The sequence below is a fragment of the Cottoperca gobio genome, chromosome 4, assembly GCF_900634415.1.
Source record: "Cottoperca gobio chromosome 4, fCotGob3.1, whole genome shotgun sequence".
Taxonomy (NCBI): Eukaryota; Metazoa; Chordata; class Actinopteri; order Perciformes; family Bovichtidae; genus Cottoperca; species Cottoperca gobio.
Window position 1 is genome coordinate 1,084,067 of NC_041358.1, and position 22,008 is coordinate 1,106,074.

At 40.7% G+C, this 22,008-nt stretch overlaps 1 protein-coding gene across 3 annotated transcripts; it reads left to right on the forward strand.

Annotated features, from left to right (window-relative positions):
- Positions 1 to 162: 162 nt before the first annotated feature.
- LOC115006906 (transcription initiation factor TFIID subunit 4-like) lies at positions 163 to 21,732 on the forward strand. Of its 3 annotated transcripts, none has more exons than XM_029429530.1 (17): positions 163 to 289; positions 380 to 479; positions 1,088 to 1,561; positions 3,443 to 3,564; positions 3,819 to 3,926; positions 4,685 to 4,810; positions 5,480 to 5,602; positions 5,993 to 6,082; positions 7,076 to 7,228; positions 10,734 to 10,842; positions 12,562 to 12,646; positions 12,737 to 12,897; positions 13,087 to 13,217; positions 15,789 to 15,914; positions 16,130 to 16,186; positions 17,592 to 17,699; positions 21,278 to 21,732. In XM_029429530.1, the coding sequence occupies exons 2-17, from the start codon at positions 389 to 391 to the stop codon at positions 21,401 to 21,403; spliced, it is 2,190 nt and encodes a 729-aa protein (XP_029285390.1). In that variant the 5' UTR covers positions 163 to 289; positions 380 to 388; the 3' UTR covers positions 21,404 to 21,732. The 3 variants fall into 3 exon arrangements, with proteins under 3 accessions (XP_029285390.1, XP_029285392.1, XP_029285391.1); XM_029429532.1 differs by having other exon boundaries at positions 7,076 to 7,225; XM_029429531.1 differs by lacking the exon at positions 163 to 289 and having other exon boundaries at positions 366 to 479.
- The last annotated feature ends 276 nt before the right edge of the window (positions 21,733 to 22,008 follow it).

Below are 22,008 nucleotides of genomic sequence, written 5' to 3' on the forward strand. Positions count from 1 at the left end.
AGTGACTTGGAATTTGGAAGTGGGTTTGATTGAATAAATACCGCATTTTATCAGACAAAATACGTCATACGTCAATTTTACTAACTTGACATCACAATATTTTAACACAGTAGAATAACATCTAAAATTACTACCTTTAATTAATAAAGTTTAGAGTTTCTGAAATACTGAGTGCTGGGCGTGAAACGGTGCATTTTATGTCATCTGCTGGCGGGAAACCACTGCTTGATTACATTTCACAAGCCAAAGCTTACAACTAATTGCGTTCAATTAAATCATAATCGAAAAGGTATCTCTTTTCGGTTTCACATTCATTCTGCCACGCATCCTAAACTCACAGATATTGTTATAAAATAATTTATTAATCTTTTTTTTCCAGCCGTAGCTAATGGTGCGCCCATTTTTCCTGTGTTCTCCAAATGCAGCACTGGTCCAGTATGAGTTCAGGCACCCCGCTGCCACAAAAACACATACAAAAGGTGAGCTCGTGACTTCGCTATTTCTCCTCAAATCTACTCGGTGGTTGACTGAGTTATGATAGAATTGGATTGGATGCATTACATTGGCGAACGCAGCCGTAACTATAATTTCACATGGAAAGTTTGTTCTTTTGGATTAAATAACAGTCCACATTTGTCAGCGAAACGTATCGCATAGTTTACGTTATGTTCTTATTGTATAACGTTGAACTAGTTTATGTCAATCCTGGACTTGTCTAAAGCTGAAATACTGCATGCTAGTTTCTAAATCGGCAATAAAACAAGCAGAAATCTAATTATAAACATATTAACTTTCTTCTATTGTTAAATTGGCTAACATTAGCTAGCGTTAGAAGGTTGAAGTTAAATATATGAATAATATCAGCACTTCACGATAGTGGAATTAGTGAAATGACTGTCTTCACCAATAACAAGGCCTCTAACGTAATCTTTGTATTTAACGCTAATGTAACGTTACTATAGGCTACAACGTTTCCATGACGTTTTAAATATTTTTTCAACGGGGTACAGTTTGGGTTAATCCACCATAACGTTATAGCACTTGGAAAACTAATAACTTTCATATTGTTGGATGTTTTTCCATTCAGAAACAATTATGGCCACAAATAAAGTGGTTATTGACAAGGCAGCAGTGGATGGAGACACTTCTATTCAAGTCAAGATATTACAGGTCCCAGCCAAATGTGGACCCAGCACTGCTGTGCAACCTCCACCCATGGCTGCAGGTGTCTCTGTCTCTGCCCCACCTAAGGTCATCCCCACTGGTCTTGGCCACCAACCTACCTCCTCTACGGTTGTCTCAGCGCGTCAGAATTCATCTCATTCTGTCATGGTGGTAGCAAAGATGGCTACATCAGGAGCATTCACTAGTGCAAAAAGCCAACCACAGGTAACAAAAGCAGCTTTCAGCCAGGTGGCCTCCATGACCCAGGCCACTACCCACGGAAGGACAGTGGTGATAACTGTACCAAGGGCAGCAGCGTCCCAGCCAGCCACTGTGGCCCCCCGGCTGACACGCACTACCTCCCCACAGCTGCCAGCCAATATACAGATACCACCAGGTGAGTTAGCTGCAACACACTACTGCTTGTAGCTCTAGATTGATGTTCTCCTTTGTATTCATATAACTCATGTTTACAAATTTGACCACTTTCACATTTTGAATTCTAATCTCATATTCAGTACACTTAGTGTGTCTCAATTGGGATACTTCTGTTAGTACAATTCCATGTCGTACACTGTGTACATTATGTATTACTTAGTGCGTTAATTTCTACAGGGTCGTATTATTTCAAATCACACACTACTGTTGTGCACTCACCAAACATGACGATTGTCACTGTTAGCTAGCTAGCTGGTTATTGTTTATAGTACCATATCATTGCAGACTGCTAAATTAACCCAATAAACACACTGATGGCTTCTATCTGACAACAGTGTAGTGGCACTTAGTGAAAAACACCACATGTATAGTTTTTATTTGTATAGTGCAGTGTTCACCACAGTAAACACAATCACTGCTGGTCCCTCCCCTCATGCTACATAGCCAAGATGGCGACCGTTGATGTTGAGAAGTTTCCCGTGTTCCACACTAACCTTTTGACCATTATGAGTGCACCATCCAGGTACTCATAGGGCACTGCATTTTATATATAAGGCCATCCGTTTTAATTAGAATAAGGCTTATAGTTAAGCATTGTTAGGGGCGTAGCCAATTTGAGTGACAGGTGGGTTGCATTTTAGGTCGCTAGCCACTGTCTGTCTGCTCTGCTACGTCACACATTGCTGCCAATCTTTGGATTAACCATTGGGAGACAGGGGATTCACTGCCAAGATGCCGACAGCTGGAGCCGCCCACTTTGAGCTTCACAACAGCTCTTTAGCTCTCTTTTTATACAATCTATGGTCTGAACACATTTATGCACTCAAAATAAGTGTAAGTACTGAAGTATGCAAATTGAGACACTTGATTAGTTTAGTCTGTTTTCTTGTTTAACTGTCACATCCACAATCTTCTGTACTAAAGAATTTCGTCAGGAATCAAACATTTTCTGATCCGACCCCTTTTGATTTGAATGGATTGTTTCCTACATGTTAACATCTATGAGAGAGTGTTAGAATGTGGTTTGATTAACCAGAATGACCAACCATTCAGGAGACAGGGGCCCTCAAAGTTGACCCAAATTGGATGAAAACAATGCAATTTAGGTGATTTAAAATCCTAATCTTAATTTGCAATAAAAGGCCAAACTACGATTTTTATTTATCGATTATTATCTTAAAGGGTAGACACTTGTTTACATCTCTTGATGAGTTCATGCTGTGCCGACTCACAGCAATGACAGACTTCGGTCAGTCTAACACATGAAGCCTTTTTTTCCTATTCGTTTATCATCACATGACTGAAAATTAAATAAAACAAGAAGGAAGCCCGAGTCATCATCTCATTTGGCCTGTTGCTGTGTACAGCTCCACAAACACAGCTTTACTATTTACTTGGGAAAGTACATTTTATTTGGAAGGTCCCTTTTTTAGATGCAATAATTCAATTTTGTAATGCCTGTAACTAAAGTTATACAATATTTGTAGTGCAGTAAAATCTAAAATATTTAACTTGGACCAAAAGCAGTGAAACTGGATACGCTTGTTTGTAAGCTGTCTGATAATCAGAGAACCATACTGTTGATGTTTATTTTTGAAGAAGATATCTGTGCGATGTGGCCGTCCATTATGGGTCAACTTTGAATCATACTGGTTAATCAATCCACATTCTAACACTATCATAGAGGTTAACATTCAATGGAAAGGGGTCCGATGAGAAAGTGATTGATTGAATGCCCCGACTATGGTCCAGGATGTACACAGAAAGATTCTGTACCCAGCCCTCTCTCTTTTCAGCACACAATCAAATAATTGCAGTAAGTGATTTTGGATTCTGGCAGGTATGATGTTGATCCGCAGTGAGAGTGGTCAGCTGATGCTGGTATCCCAGCAGGCTTTGGCACAGGCTCAGCAGGCACCAAGAGGCATCAGTGGTCAAGTACCAAGACTACTGGTCCCACAGGTATATGTGTGTGCTGCTGCTGTGATTCTAGCATGCCTCTAACGCCTTGAGGGCATATGTCAATCTGAACTCAAAGATAAACTGATTTAGAATTTGGTGGTTAAAGGTCACTGTGATCTCTCAAAACGTTTTTGGTCATAACTCAGAATTCATATGCTAATGATATGGTAATTCTGGTTTGATTCTGATGTGGACAAATGTAATGACATCCTCACTTCTGTGGTCTTTAACTAGCTGTCATGTCTGGAATGCAGGTATCCACAGCAGCTGGAAATAAAAGTAATGAGAAGGTGACAGTGATCAGGCTGGCAGCCCCTCTCAGTTTCCAACCAGCCCCAGTCCAGAAAACAGCTGTGGTAAAGGTACACAAGCTGGTTCACTCTTGCAGTACTTGACAGGGTTGAATCAGGAGCATTTTTTACTTCAAATCCACCTCACCTGACTGACAGCCTGCTGTGAAATTAAGAATATGGTTATTTCTTTTTAATGAGGAACTGCTAAAATACATGGACCAACACAACACAATTTTATTGCAACCCCTGATTCTTATTGGCTAAAATCGCCGCAGCACTGGATGGCTAAATGTTTTCAAGGTAGATGATACCTTGCTTGACAGTTTGCACTATTATCAGATGAGTCTAGTAGGTTTAAATGCACACGGGTGTATTCATCATCACGTAGTAGTGCTGCTTGTCCACATTGCTTTCTTGCCATAAATGACCAGTAACAGAGTTCACATGTAACTGGTTGAAACCCTCCTATTTAGGGGATCAGGTGAAGTTGTACTACAATTTAAATGACACCAAAATGACTTGCCTTTAACCAAAGTTGCAGATGCGTGAGTTTGTTGAAGGGAAGGTACCCATTTACAGATGAAACTGACTCATGTGAAGTTCAAGTAGGACTCAAGTCAACCTGTCAGAGTAGACATCCCAGCGGTTCATATCTCCACCTTGCTGCTCCTACACACCACAACCACACACACAACTCTACTGAGTCTTATTTGCATAATTCAGTAGTGGCTGTCACTAGCAGATGCATTTCTGTTACCTTGGCATTAGTAAGTTTTATATGTTACTGTTAATAGTTTTAGGGTGATGGATTATATTGTGTTTTTCAGGTGTTTGGTGTAGCTCCCAAACCAGCTGTAGTCCCGACCCTCAGTGTGTCAGAACAGGGGAGCCAGCCACGTATTCAGATGGTCGTCACAGAAAGCAGAAAGGATCCACCGGACACGGTTAGCCCGGTGAGTCTCACCGGTCCCAACGCTGACCTGCATCCTCACAGAAAAACAACACAAAAGAACTCCAATATGATAATAGCAAGTCTTCCTTTGTATTATTCCTGGAACTGTTTCCAACACTACTAAGACAATTGTAAAACAATATTGGATGATTTTCATGATTTAATTTATATAAGAGTTAGATGAGCTAAAATAAAAGAACAAACTCCCTTGACAGTTGAGCGATGTGGCTAGGAGGAGATGACTTTTCCATGCTTCCGGTTTGACACAATTTGTAGTCCAAATAATATATGGACTCCAACCCCCTGAACCTACCCAGCATGCCTAGTTGTTGTTGATGTCTCGTTGTTGTGTACAAACCGGAGAATTCCCATCGTTTTCTTATTTCTCATGTAGACCATCTTCCATGTTACTTTACATTACGCTGCCTGTTTTTTAGTCTTCCAGTACATTTGTGTTTGACATGTAGTCATGATTTGTGATTTTTCCTTGCACCATTACATCATTTTGCTACTAATGCATCAACAATTTAGGAAGGGACTACTGTTTAGTTGCAAAGTCAGTCATCAGCTTATGTACCAATTTAGCAGTATATGTCAGCTTTAATAGATTTGAGTGTCACAAATTTACCTTTTTATCAAGATTTGTTGTAGCCTGACATTTCATCAACAGGCAACTCTGGAAAGTGTGAAGAAGTGCAAAAACTTCCTGGTGACTCTGATCAAGCTGGCCTCCAATGACTCTAGGTCTGTCAACATGGCTAACAATGTCCGAGGACTGGTCAGGAGTCTGCTGGTACGTGTCTTCATCATCACAGGACCTGCTTTTACTTAGTAAATCTTCTAATGTCTAAATGATGTAAAAAGAAGTCAAATTAGGCTTGAAAAGCATTGCAATGTCTGAAATCCTTTTGTTGTCTCCTTGTTTTTAACATGCATTACAAATTATTTACTTGTCTATGGTTTTGAGGAGAACTAGTACTACATGTCATATCTACTTTTTTTTTAAATTAAAATGTGTTAAATAATCTTGCTAGGAAGTACACCTAAAATAAACTAATTACTAAAAAGCTAGTAATGTAGTATTGTCAGTAATAATCAGCTTATTTTCTTTTGTTTTGACCATAATGTTCCAGGTAACATAAAAAATGAGTATTAAAGTATTCGTCTTTCTTTCATCCTGCAGGAAGGGAAGCTAGAAGCAGAGGAGTTTACAGAACAGCTCTATCGTGAGCTGAAGTCGACTCCACAGTCGTGCCTGGTTCCTTTCCTGAAGGTGAGCAGAGATTCAACAACATTATCGTTACGAGATAAGTTAAGAGAGGAGATCTACTTGCCACAGCACATAATGCTATACTATGTCACAGCCACACAGGTTATACTGTCACCTGTTCCCCCTGCCTACCTGGGCAGCACTCTTCATGTTGCTGCTCGTACACGTGTCGTGTCCACAGAGACTACATTGCTGCTGTGGCGCTGCTACTGCCAGCCTTCATCAGATCTTATTCACGTCTGTTTTTTGAGAACTGCGTGTGTCGCGCTCAAAATATATGCAGCACACCTAATCTCTAAATGATCCGCAGCTGAGCCGGGCCTGAGATCTGCGCTGCTCATAGCCCGTGTGTCTTTTGTAGAGTACTGGTCAAACGGCGTCAAAGAGTATTTTCAAACTCTTTCTTCATGTTAAGATGTTAAAGGTTATGTCAGCTTTAGGTTTCTTCAAAGATGTAAATAAAGTGTAATGTAATTCCCAGTTTGTGTGTGTGTTGTGTGTGTGTGTGTGTGTGTGTGTGTGTGTGTGTGTGTGTGTGTGTGTGTGTGTGTGTGTGTGTGTGTGTGTGTGTGTGTGTGTGTGTGTGTGTGTGTGTGTGTGTGTGTGTGTGTGTGTGTGGCAACGCAGTAAGCACTGAAACGTGCAACATAAGTGTTTAGTTTATTTAATAAAAGAGAACCTGTTCAATGTGAAAAGTTCATAGCTGTCACTTATTTAAGCTTATTCCGTTAGTAACTTGATTAAAGGCCAAGATGAAACTGGGCTGTGGACTGTGGACTTTGCATAGTTGCTTGCTTATGGTTGGACTGTGCTTAGCTATGACTTTATACTTTTCCATTTTCCTTTACAGACTGGTTTTACCTGAGCTCTTCCCTTTGTTTTGTGAATAAAATAAAATTAATTTGAACTCCTAGTAGCTCATATAAAAATAGCTTAAACATGTGTCAAAATGGAATTTGGTTGATGATATTACTCTTCTTTTGTCATTGCTACCAGAAAAGTCTTCCTGCAGTTCGTCTCCTCACTGCAGACCCCCAGTTATTTATCCAACAGGCTTCAACTTCTACAGGCAACCTCAACATGGTGTCTTCCACCATGAAGCAGTCCAGCACTGACACAGGACAAAGCCTCAGTACCAGCCAGCAGGTGGTGAGCAGTGTACACTTTACAATAGAAAACATCAAATTATTAATAATTGTGAGGTACATGTAATATGTGTCTCTGCCATGTATACTGTTAACTAGGTTTCTAACCAGCTTTACAAGTATGCATGGATGACAAAGACTTGAGACAGGGAGGTTAACGGTGGAGCAGCCCGACGAAAGCAGAGATTATAACATATCCATCGGCAGGAATGTGTATCATGTCATGAGATAAAGAAAACAGGGACCCACTCGTAGGAAAAACAGCTCTAAAGCGCCGCTAGAGGAACTCCACAGGGAACCCTTTAAGTGTATTTAAATGCACTAAGTGATGCAATGTGGAGTAAGGTATTTAAAGCATCTTAAGTAGCGCTACAATTTTGTAGTTGTGTGGTTGTTCTTTATATTAATTAACACTCTACTGATCTAGTGTTCCTGATGTCTTTATTTCAATATGCCTTACCTACCTCTCTTCCCTGCCTAGTTTGTGTCAGAGCAGGTACCCTACACTTACTCCTATATACTCCTACATCAGTGTCACGTTTTACCTCCACAACTCATGTTTCTATGCTTTTGTTCATCATCTGTGATGTGAAAACATAATTTTCAGTCATAAATTCTAACACACCACAGAGATGAGAGCTTTGGAGCAGCCAACAGAAACAAATGTTGTCAAAAGACTGAGATGTTTAGGTGAAGTAGAAATGTTGAGCTGGGTGTCAGATATAGATGCCATGTTTGGGAATAATGCTTAATCATCAATCAAGCAGGCTGATGCAACGTCATGTCTGATGACAGTTTTAAGCGTACGTGTTGACGTCTTGTCCTGTTTTGTATATTTTCTGTGAGTTTGTAATGGTGTCCTCTTGTCTAGCTTGTCTAGCTTGTCTAGCTATGTCTAAAATGCTAGATGTATACAAGGTCTTCTGGATGGCTTTCATAATCCTATGGATCACTATGACTGCTCAGTGCTACAACAATAGGATAGCAGCTACTGACCACCAAAGCTGGTGAAGATCTTCTACAACTACGGTCTTCTTTCCTCTTCAACGTGAAGCCAGTAGTTATCCTTCCATCAGAGATTCGACCAAGATCCTTCCATAATACTGACAAACGTTTCCTGTGGAATAATGGATCTACTACATGCCAACTGCCTGGTGGAGAGAGCCTTCAGGGATGCCTGTATCATCGCCCCGGCTGAAACGAGGTCGTCTCAGTCTCGCTAACTTCTCCATCATTCAGCGTGGCGGGACCGGTCTGTTGGGCAAGAAGAGGGGTGGTGTGGTCTGCCACTATGTCAAGCAGCTAGTAGCCGAGGGCACTAGCTCCCTACTGGTAAATACCCAGAAGCCCTGGTTTTGTTTCGTTGGGGATTTCAACAACTGCAGCCTTGAGGGTGTTCTGCCCTTTCCACCAGTATGTGGACATTATCACAAGGAAAAACAATATTCTGGACTTGTTATGGAAACATTATCAGTTATGGCTGTGAGTGCCCTCCCCTTTCATGAGTTGTAAATCCTTCCTTCACAAAGGAGGATGTCCGAAAGCTGCTGGGAAGGTGCAAGCCTGGCAAGGCACCAGGACCAGATGGCATCCTATGTGCCATGAAGCTCTCTCCCATCCTCTGTCCTTCAGAACCCAACCACTACCGACCGATCGCACTCTTTCTAATTTGTAAATAGCTCCCCTACGTGATTCGTACAGATCCAATTTAGTTTTTGAAATTTAATTAATGGGTACAAGAGCTCCGTCTACGGATATGTATATGCGGTGCAGCTAGCAACATGTGCTGTGGGCTACGGTCAGCACAACAAGCTGATTTAACGTGCTAGCCAGTCACACTATGGCAATGCTAATAAAAAGGCGGAGCTGGCAGACGGCGGCGGGTTCCCAGTCGGCTATAACAGACGCGGAGAGAGAGTTGCGTATAAGACGAGGATGGTGTGTCGGTGTTGCTCCACCTTTGTAGCGGATGTGAGAGGAACTGCATCAAACATTCTATCTCACATTAAACGGCATCAAACAGATGTGCAGATCACCAGATTCCAACTCCTCATGCCCACTGCATTCAAGCAGCCTTTAGATGCAAAGACAGAATGGGCATTAACATTGGCTTATACTGTGGCCAAAATAGAATTAATTGGCACACTCCTAATGCACAAGTTTTATTTTTTATTATACTATTTATTTTGTATTTTCACATTTTTCACCCTTGATGAGTTTGCATGCCTGCATGAAATGCCTATAAAAACTGATCCTGAGCACCATCCTGCCAGCCGTCGGACCATAGCTGGACCTCCACCAGTTTGACTTTAGGTTCAAACGAGGGACAACGGATGCTTTGGCATGTCTTCTCCATTCCCTCCAATATCTGGAAGCACCAGACTACTTCACTTCAGTCCTGTTTGTTGACTTTATCTGAGCTTTCAACACAATTTAATTCCTCCAGATGTTCAAAAGAATTGAACATCCCTCCATTCCTCTTCCACTGGCTTCACACTTTCCTGAGCAACAGACCACAGGCTGTAAGAATAGGCACAGTAACATCATCACCAACACCAGAGCCCCTCAGAGCTGTGTCCTCAGTCTCTTCCTTTACACCCTCAACACTAATGGCTGTACCAGCCCCTCACCCACCACCACATACTTTAAATACTCTGATCTCAAAGATCAGTATCAAGGCCGCTCAAGGCATTTTTTAACTGACCACTATCATCTATTGAGCTATTGAGCCCAATCCAATCTTTAGTTTTACGTCAGCTGTCACGGAGGTGTTTTCACTCTCAAAGCTTTCATGGACATCTTCCTGTCAGTGTAAGAGCCGGCACTGAGCCTCGCGTGTGGGGAAATGCCACACAGTATGGTACTGTTCATTATGTTATTTACCTCATTTATGCACTCTCTTGCATTATGCTGCCATGTATGATGCGGTGTTTTACTGCTGCCGTAGCCCCGCCAGCAAAAAGCCAATAAGAGAAGCCTAATTTATTCACGTAAACACACAACAGCACAAAAGATGTACAGATGAGGAGAATACTCATTCAGGTAACTCAGGCAAAGGCTGCTACACTGGAGGACACTTTTAAAGGAAGGGGGAAATTCCCTCAAAACAGTGACTAGGCCGAAAATAATTATTGAAGGTTTGTTGTTGAAACATAAAAAACAAACATTAAAGAGCAGCTTGGATGCAGGTATTTCTTTCCTAATGAAAACCAGCTATTCAATTGTCAATTATATACATTCAATTGATTTGAATAACTGTTGTTGAAGTGTGCTCTGTGCAGCTGTGTTATCTGGGGAAATAGTATTGTATCGGGACTCGGACTCGGCAGATGCTCAATATTAAAGAACTCTGATCGGGAGCAAAAAGAACTTGATCGTCTCGAACTATATAGACCGTAGGGATGTCTCATACTGTCTATATCTGTATGTTTCTGAGTTGTGCTGGCTGTGAAAACAAATCTCTCTCTGGGGCAATAAATCTAATCTTAATGATTGCCCTTAAAATGCAGGTTATCCAGCATCCTCGAGGAGTTGCACTGAGAACTGGGTTGGCAACATTTGCTCAGTCCAGAAATTGCATATCTCAGAGCAGCAGACCCATCCCCAAACACTTCACAGGTAACTCATTTATTTTTGCAATAAATTGGAAGCATGCTATAGTCTTGTGCGTGCATATGAATAATGTAGTATACTTTACTGAGCAACGTCACTGGTTGAAGGTTTTTTGTAAAACAGAAGATTTTAGAACTTATTTCCACCCGGTATTAAGATGATAGCTTTCTTATCTTTTAATATCACAATCCTAATCATATCCATAACCAGGGCTGTAATGAATAGTTCAAAGCTTCCTCCATAACATTGACATTCAAATTATTATTATTATTATTATTATTATTATTATTATTATTATTAATAATAATAACTTACAGAAACATTGCGTACAATAGTCCACCTTCTCTTTCTCTCTCTCAAACACGCACAGACAGCGAGCGACCTAGTCCTGTCCAAAAGCCAAAAGTAATAATCTCGTATTATTAGGATTTCAATATTAGCAGGACAGGCTAGCAGCATTCTAACAGCACCATAAATATCATTATACAACCACAATAACACAAAATAATTTCCCTATCTATAACGTTAACTAGTTTTGATGTGGGGTGTTAGATAATGGAGCTCAATGGGCGGACCAGCTGTTTCACCAGAAACATTTCAGAGATTAATTATAAAATCTTTGTTGTCGGCGTAGGAAAAACCAAACGCCGATCATCCTTCCAATCGTCGATACACAATCCGATCACCAATCAGCACAAGACAGACACAGAAGTTACGGTTCAGTTCACAACATGTTATAGGAGTCATTCAAATCCATAAGCAAGTTTCTTTTCATTTATTTAGCAAGAGTGCATCCTCTTGCTGGGGAATGAGGTAATGTTTTACGCACTGGTTCCTTTTTGGTTACCTATTTTCATTATTAAAAATAAGAAACATTTCTTCTGTATTACACTGTTGGAACACTTTCCCATATTTCCAAATACCAAAATACATAGAATAATAAAAAATAAGATGTGTGCATTAGGAGTGTTTTCATTTAGTTTTAGTATGTTTGTTGTATTTAAACTTTCAAAGCACTCAAACATTTATCATCCCCATGATCGGTCGAATGTGTGTTAGCATGTTGCCTGTGTCACTCCTCGTTTTATAACTCCGTCTGTGGCTGTTTTAGTTGACCGGGAACCCGCAGACGTTTTCCAGCGCCGCCTTTTCATTGCATGCTAATCAGCTTGTTCTGCTGACCTCGGCACCTGTTGAGAACTGCGTACAGCTAAAGGTTCTCGACGGAACTCGTGCATGTGAACTTTGTTTCCTCATTATGTGCATCAATTAACATGCCGAGTATTCTGCGTGCACCCGACCAATACAAATACATAAACCATTACAGCCCAAGTATCTATGTATATATCCTATCTATATAAATGCATAAAGAACACATTGCAATCAAAATACAATCAGATCGGCAAGACTACATCAAGTCCACCAGCTCTGCCAAATGTCATTTGCATATTGAGATTCAATTACAATTCAGGTAGAACTGCAGTACCAAGATTGCTTATTAATACCAGGTATAGATGCAAAAACACCGGATCAGATTTTATTATCCAGATACAGATTTTACCAAGTGGAGAATATGTCTTAGTTACTCATTCATAGGTGCCTGTAGTCACAGAATTTAAACTTACTTACATTTCTGAGTCTTTAAAGCACTGTGGAGTTAATTGTCAACGTACTTGGACACAGACTTTTCTAAACGAAATGCTGCCTTTGTTTTTCTTTTCATAGGAACTTTTTCAATGAAGCAGCCTTTCACTCAGGATCCACCTCGTTCCACCAAGTTTGCGTTCAAGGACAGTTCAGGATCTTACAAGTAATACATTCAGATATCTTAAGTGTGAGGGGTTTCAAAGTGGACAATACAGTAAACTGTGTGTGTGTGTTGTGTGTATGTGCTTTCTAGAGAAGATGATGACATTAATGATGTCGCCTCCATGGCTGGAGTCAACCTGAGAGAGGAAAATGCACGGATCCTGACCTCCGTGGTTGGCTCTGTGGTGCAGTCCTGCCAGGATCAGCCCATCCTCTCACCTAACCCAGTGCTCAGCCGGATCCTTCGTACTGGTACAAAATAGGCCTAATAATATTTCATTAGGAATTATGTTTATGGTAATGGTGACGGAACTACATGTATGTCAGCGGACACTGCATTAAATGTATTCATTAAAGTCACAGCAAGACAACTAATTATTATTAAAATCTTTTCAAATCAGTGTGATACTTCTGCCAGAGGTTTTGTGTTTCCTGCGTTAGGACAGGCATTGGGAGTAACGGAGGTCGGTCCAGAGGTGGTAGCTCTGGTTTCTCATGCCACACAGGAGTTTCTCCGTGGGCTGCTGGAGAAGCTCACTGTGATGGCAGAACACCGCAAAGCAGCCCTGAAGGTACATAGGTCTGACTTACAGCAATTTAAATTGAAATGCCATTTGAAGTGGAGATTTATATTTATTCACACTAATTGAAAAATTACAATATTATATATATATATATGTATGTATAGTATGTATTATGTATGATATATCATTTATATATATATGTAGGTGTATATCTCTATATAGTATATATAACGACACTATATCCTAAGATATAAGAACACTACATCGATAAAAAAAAACACACACAACAACACACCTACATACACGCACCCCCAAAACCCACCACATAACTATCTGATATATAGATTATATATATATTATTATATCTTATCTTACATGGTTGTCTTTCCCTTTCCTAATACTATATGATGCTCAGAAGGCTGTGCCGACCGTACTGCGATAATCTTATATACTGTGCGTAGATGTACTATGTCTCCCCGTATCGACTATCTATATGAGAGGGATATATGTAAGCATTTCTTCACACCCGCATGTCATAGATATGTATGTGTACCTATAAGTGTGTATATTAGTGATCGACGATGGAGGGCGACTCCTAGAGAGATAGGTAGGCCCGGGTGCGCGACCCCCCCGATAGAGGAGGGTAGAGAGACGATATATGTAGGGGGAGAGAGAGCGAGGGGGAGCGAGAGGGAGGTGGAAGTCGACGACGAGGGGAGGGGGGAGAGAGAGGGGGGGAAGGGAGGAGACGAGACAGAGGGAGAGAGACGAGAGACGAGATGAGAGCAGCGTCGAGGACCCGAGAGAGAGAGCGAGAGAGCGAAGGGGGGGAGGGGGAGATCACGAGAGAGAGAGAGAGAGAGAGAGAGAGCACAGAACAGAGAGAGAGAGAGAGAGTAGGGGGGGAGGGAGGGTATTAGGGGAGGGAGCCGATGAGAAGAGACCCAGACCAGAGAGAGAGGACAGACACCCCCCCCCACCCCCCTTCTCCCCCCCCCCACACCCCCCTTCCCCCCCCCCCCTTTCCCCAATGCCCAACCTTTTCCTACTCTCCACCCCCTATATACTAATATATATTATCTATATGTATGTATGTGGTATGCTAATGTATGTATGTAGGTATGTATGTATGTATGTACTATATATATATATATATTATTTTTTTTTTTTATGATATATAGTTTATTATATATATGAATGTTGTATATTAGTTATGTCAAATAGTATTATATAGTATATATATATGTATATATATCATATAAGATATTATGGAATTATAATTAATTAGTTGTAAAATTTTTAATATTGTATATTATATTATGTCATAGATATATTGTAATGTATGTGTAATAAATACTTTCGTGATAAATTATGTTATATAATTTTGTATAATATATGTTGTGTTTATATTGATGTATAGTATATAGCTATATAATATATATATATCTTTTATATTATATATATATATATATCATTGTGTATGTGATTATATATATATTTATATTATATAATACAATATATATTATATAATATGGTATGTTTTATATAATGTATGTATATATATATAAATATATGTATAGTACATAATATTATATAGTATTATGTATATATGTATGTATGTATGTATTATATATATGATGAATATGTATGATGTATGTTAGATATATATATATGATTGGTGTTAGTGTATGTATATATATATATATATAGGTATTTATTAATATATATAGATATATATATGATAGATATATATATATATAGTATGTATGTATGATAGTATAGAGAGAGAGAGATTAGAGATAGGATAGGGGATGAATATACTATAGATATATGTGTAGAGTAGATATAGAGAGATGAGAGAGAGGAGAGAGATATGATAGAGATAGAGATATAGAGATATAGATGTGAGAGAGTAGATAGTTAGAGAGGAGAGTATGAGGTGAATGAGATAAAATGATGGATAGGTGGGGAGACGAGGAGAGAGAGAGAAGATGAGGAAGGAGAGGGAGGGATGAGAGAGAGGGAGGAGAGAAGGAGATGGCTGGAGGATATGAGAGAGAGAGAGAGGGAGGAGGTAGGGAGAGGAAGATGAGAGGGGCGAGAGAGAGGAGGAGAGAGAGTAAAGAGAGGAGAGATGTGAGAAGAGAGAAGAGAGAGAGAGAAGATATATATGTATATAATTTATAGTATATATATATATGTATATATATATATATATATATTATATATGTGTATAGTATTATATGTATATATATATATATATGTATATATGTATATAATATATAATTATATATGTATATATATATATATATATATATATAATATATATATATATATATATATATATAATATATAATATATATATATATTAAATATATATATAATATATATCTATATATATATATATATATGTGTTGTATATATATAATAATATGGTGTATGTATATATGTGTGTATGTATTATTATATATAATATATCTATATATATATATATACATACACACACACACAAATAATTTCTACTCATTATGTTGAACAATGTTTTTGATTTAAATGATTAAATAATGAAAAATAACATTCTAATTAGTATTCTGTTATTGCGGTGCTGTGTGCGTGCAGGATGACCTGTGGCATGCCAAAGTTAGTGATGTACGATCTCAGCTTCGCTTCCTGGAGGAAGTGGAGAGTTTGAAGAAGAAGAGGAAAGATGACATGGAGAGAGAGAGGCTGCTGCGTTTGGCCAGAGTAAGCAAGGCTAGGTCAGAAAGTTGCACAGCTCTTGTTTGACTTAAACCACCATTTTTGTCTTTTGCTCAACCAAGATTATTATGTTTTTATGATATGAAGTTTACCTTTTAAAAGGGTTATAGTTTTTTTGTATAATTTTTAATGCAACCGTGACCTTTTCTGCCAGTATTTATGTAAATGATGCTTCCTGACTCAACTGTCTGTGATCACAGAGTCGCTCGCACACTGAAGATCCACAGCTTCAGCAGCTCAAGCAAAGAGCCAAAGAGGTGTGTATGTGTTTCATCCTGGAAGAAGGTGTAAGAGCCGACCACACAGTCTATGTGCAAGCTGAAAAACCAAAATATTAAGCTAAAACAGGCCAAAAGCTCAGGAGAGACATCTGTTACATTGTATATAAATATTAGACATCTGTCTATATAATGCAATACAATTCAACAGCAGCACAAACTGCAGCCTCCAAAATGATCATACAGTTGAATCAACACCTCAAAGTGTTTCATCAAAAACTCAATGTTATAACTTCACGAAGGTCTGATTTATTGCTTGTTGTATACATTAGTTTTCACTTGTACCTAATAAACTGTGTATACACGATTGTATATCTCAAGCAAACCACCATTAAGTTTCACGAGACCACAATGAGCGAAATGGCAATTGTGGGCTTTCATTTTCACACACTAAATCTAAAATGATATTATGGTATGGTACTATTTTATTTCAATATCGTTTGCAAAATTAAAACATTACATGGTAAATACCATTACAAAATAAAACTAGATGGATATGAGGTCAGGACAGGGAAGCCTAGGGGCTAAGTTCTCAAAGTCAGGTATCCCACTAACAACACACTGCTGAGAAAGTTAACTGTTAATGCAAACTCTGCACTTCCTGTTGCTGCTTCCATTGAATAGAATTAACTACGTAACACTCACGGTAGGGGAGTTTTATTTAGACCAATAATCTTTATTTAGTAATGCAATAGTGTGTATAGAATAATATATGGCAGGGCAGAAGTGTAAAAGGCACCGGTATCAGTAATAGCCAGTAAAACAACACAGTTCAGATAATTTACATGCTCCGCTGCTGACACACACACACACACACACACACACACACACACACACACCACTGCACCATACACTTACAACTCTGTACCTACACGCACGCACACACACACACACATACACACACACACTATCAAAGCCTGAGTAATTGAGCTAAGTTCCAGTAATACAAAGGTGGTCATTGATTGATCCCTCCCAGTTCAAATCCTATCAGTAGTGAAAGAGAGCATGTATTTTGTGGAAGCAAATCATTAAAGTAGCAGTGCGTCGGACTTGGTGGGATCTAGCGTTGAGGTTGTAGATTGCAACCAACTGAATACCCAGTGTGTCGGAGAACTACTGTGGCCTTCAGTTAATGGCAAAACTTGAAAGTCCCTATCTAGCCAGAGTTTGGTTCCAGGTTTGGGAATATGGCGGTGCATACATGCAACATATGTAAATATGAAGGGCTCATTTGAAGCCACACTTTAATTACATTAAAAGTAATAAAATCGAGGGTTATGTCCCGGTTTTTCTCTGGGCTCTGAGCACCATGCAACCAGCGGAGACTCCACAAAGTCACTGATCTCAGAGAAATAGTCTAATAGTCTGTCTCTCTACTCTACAGTTACAACAGCTAGAAGAAGCTCAGCTGCAGCAAAGAGAGGCTAACCTCACCGCTCTGGCTGCCATCGGGCCTCGCAAGAAGATACCTCTGGAGCAGACTGAAAGTCAGGTTGGTCTGTATGTTGTCTCACTTCAGTGCTGAAAACAAAACCAGAAAAGAACCGGTTTACATTGAGGACTGCAATGAGACTCTACTTTTCCAGCAGATATTTTACATTAAAAGTAGGGCTGTCGAATTAGCACGTTACTTTCGATTAATTAATCACAGAAAAAGTAACGCAACAAAAATATTAACGCAGATTAATCGTGTTCTTAGATGCCCCTGACTTTTGCTCCGACAGCTTGCTTGACAGCCCTAATTAAAAGCCTTAAAAATATTTCTGTTTGAAAGATGAACTCAGAGCAGCAGAGGGGTTAGTATGACAAGTTGTAGCTTGAATTAGTGCGGTGGAAATTAACATTACACTGAACTGACAGGGGAAATATGAGTTAAGGCCTTTTACTTAAGGATAAAATGACGGAAGGAGAAGGATGTTCGGTGAACAAAAATGGTTTAATACTGTTCCTGTAGCTTTTTCAGGCCAAAACAAAACACCACACAATATTGCTTTTCAGTGTTTTCCCAGGCAGGCAGTCTCTCTGTCTCTCTGTCTATGTCTCTGTCTCCTCCAGCTGTATGTTGGTCCACTTATTTCCTTGGTCCCAGCCTACTGCAAGAGACCAGAACCAGGCTACCATCACTCTTAGATTGTGTGACTCTCCAGCTGAGACACCCACGTTAGCCGCGACCATGCGGTTACCCGCCCTGTGGATCACCTTGAAGTTAAAAGGCTGCAACACCAGATACGAGTGATCCAGGCATTGGCATCTTTCATGCGGTGGAACGGGGCATGGTCTGACCAGATGGTGAAAGAGGGTCCCAGGAGGTAATAACGCAGGTCGTCGACCGTCCACCGTATGGCGAAGCATTCTTTTTCCACCGTACTGTAGGTCACCTCCCGCTGAACTAGCTTCACGCTAATGTACAGTACGGGGCGATCGACCCCCTCCACCTCCTGGGACAAAACAGCCCGCTGTTCGAGAGACGTAAGTCTGCAAAACAAAAGGGCAAAGTTAGGGGAAAACAGGAGCGACTCCCCACAGAGGGCTTACTTTACTCTCTCAAACGCCAGCTGACACAACTCCATCCACTGGACCGGATCTGAGGCACCCTTTCGGGTCAGGTCAGTCAGGGGGCTGGTCAGCTCCGAAAACCGTGGAATGAACTGTCTATAGTAGCCGGCCAGCCCGATAAACCTCCTGACCTCCTTTTTTGTCTTGGGCACCGAAATGGCTGCAGTCTTTTCTACCTGAGGCCGCACCTGCCCGCCGCCGAAGTGGTACCCCAGATACCGTACCTCCCTCTGCCCAATCGCACACTTCTTCGGGTTGGCCGTGAGCCCCGTGCTCTTCAGGGACTTGAGCACAGCCCCCACCTGCTGCATATGCTGCTCCCATGTCTCACTGTGGATGATGTCCTCATCCAAGTAGGCAGCAGAGTGGGGACACAGAACCACTGGTCCATGAGTCACTGAAAGGTGGCTGGGGCTCCAAACAACCCTAACGGAAGACTCACAAATTGTTACAACCCGTACGAAATTGAGAAGGTCCAGTGCCGTATAAAAACGAGCCGTGCCTAGCAGATCTAGGAGTTTGTCGATCCGGGGCATCGGGTAAGCATCGACACCTCGTTAACCCTGTGATAGTCCACACAGAAGCGTATTTAGCCGTTGGACTTGTAAACCAGCACCAGTCACTGACTCCTCTATTACCCCCATCTCTAGCATGGTCTGAAGCTCCACCTGAAATATTTTCCTTCTCTGCTCAGCCATTCCAGGATGGCCCTCCTCATCTGGTAATAAGTGTTTAGAGAGGACACTGGCAGGCTGTTGGTCGTCAGCTGGGATTCCCCAGAGAGTAGGGGCAACAGCCCACTCCTCCCTCGGCCACCCACACGCCTTGTGCCCTCAAAAATGTCCAAGTATACCAAGTCCAAGTATGCGGTGGTTGGGCTAGGTTTATCTCCGGTTTTCCCTCCCGAGTGGCCGGTCGCTGTGGCAATGTCCACAAGTGTCTGGCTCTGTTGGCGTTGCAAGGTGGCAATGTCCTCCTGCATGGCGGAAAGTAGCTGGAGTGCCTCCCCCAGCGGGCTCTGCGAGGCTTCTCCCTCTGTCATGTCCCTGTTCAGGCGCCAATGTAAGACAAACCTACTCTCACCCAGATAAAAGGAAGGAAGGGGAAGGATAATCAGTAAACTAAAACTGTTAAATGCCGTTCCTGTAGCCTTTTCAGGCCAAAAAAAACCCCCACACATGATTGCTTGACGCCGTTTTCACAGGCAGGCAGTCTCTCTCTCTCTCTGCCTCTGTCTATATATGTGTGTGGGTCCATGTCCTTGGTGCCAGCCTACTGCAAGAGACTAGAAACAGGTCATCACCATGCTTATATTGTGTGACTGTTTACCTGTCCTGCTGTCTGATCTCCAGCTGAGACACTCCCATCTCTCCCGGAGCAGCCGGAGCCCTAACCACACCCCACTGCCACAGCCTGTCTCTAATAAAAGCCTGTTCCACATAAATGCAGTTGAGGTTACTGACCACCTTTTGAGCATTTACTGTATTTCTATGTGCTCATACTAAATCCAGTCTTCTAAAAGGAAGACAAAAGCCTTCAGTGAAGTTGCTGTGATAGCTTCAACATTTAAATAGTGGCAAACTGGGTGACAGTCACTGCTCAGGTTTCTTGCACTAAGAAAACCACCAACATTTATGTAGCTTACTAGTTTAGATGTTGATTCCTTATGAATGAAGAGCTACAGAATACATACAAAAACAATATCTTCCTAGTTGGCTGCCTAAGAACACAAAAACAGTAGGTGATAGAATGATGTGCTTTAGAGGCCAGCCGGCTATCGCAGACACACAGGAAGCCTACAGCTTACCAAAGTAAGCATTTGTGTTGGTTTAGCTCATTGAGTCTTTAACTGTGCATGTGTTTAAGTCGCAGCCCTGCAGGCTGTAGGTTTAAAGACGAGGACACTCTGTTAGCTGCACATACTTCCCACTGCCTTTGAACTCCATTACCCAGCGGAACCAACTGCCTGCCGCCTCTCTCGCTCTTTCCTCTCACAGCCACAGGGCTTCCTTTACCTCTTCACAGGCTTTTTTCTCATCTGGCACAGCACACACTGATGACAGGAACTGTGGAAGAGTGATGGCAGATGTGTTTGAAGTGGAAGTTCTGTTGAACGTTTGTCTTTGTATAGCGTTTATTTTTTACTCTTTAGCATGTGTTACTGAACATACTCACACAGGAGCTCAGGCAGAGAACTAGTGAAACATTATTATTGGGCTACTGTCAAACTAGGGCTTTACCGAATGTAATTTTTTTCAATTCCAGTCTTCTATTGAGGTTTTCGAATGAAGCTTTGATTGCTGATCTTCATATTTTATGACGACATCCCGCTATAATATAATAAAATTAAAATAAAGTTTCTTGAACAAAATCCTCAATTTTAATTTATTTTTAAACTTCACTTTAATGAATACAGTTTATTGAGGAGCCGTTCTTCATATAACGCCTTGTGTTTAATACAGCACGGCAGGTCAAATTGTTTTACTTACTCTGTTATATCTTTGTGTGTGTCAGGTGACTGTGCTGCCCAGGCAGGGTGTTCAGAGAGTGACTCGGGTCATGCTGAGGGATCTGCTGCTGTGTATGGAGCAGGATCGCTTCCTCTGCCACTCTCTCTCTCTGTACAAATCCATGCTTTGATTTACTCCTTCTACTGTTAATAATTGAATTGATTTAATATTAATCTGCAGCAGGTCTTTGTTTTGTTTTTGCACTTTGTTTATTTTCTATCAAATATCTTTGTTTATTATCTACTATTTATTTTGAGTATGTTTATTCCAGCTGTTCTCCAAAGCACTCATAGTTTTGTGTTTGATGTTGATGAACCTGTGAGTGGGATTAAAAAGTTAAGAATAGGAAACACTGCTGTGTGCAGTGTAGTTACATTTTCAGTTGAATGTGGAGTTTTTCATTATTCTGCTTGTTTATTTTTGGACCATTAAAAAAGTGGAATTTGTCACATCCTGACATTTACTGTGTCTCGGGTTGTTTTTATCCACAGAAGCTCTGAGGATGGTAATGTTGGCCGGTCGGCCCACCATATGGATCCAGAACATAATGTCAGTTATTGGATGGATTGCCATGACATGTTGTACAAACATTCATAATGTAAGCCCCTGAGAGTCAAGTGAGGGGGAAAAATTATCCATTTTCTTTGTCTGCACTTTTTATGATTAGGATTTAGAACAAGTGAAAAAGGGATTGCCAGGGTCTTGATCTGTAAAAACAGATGGGAAAAAAAGACG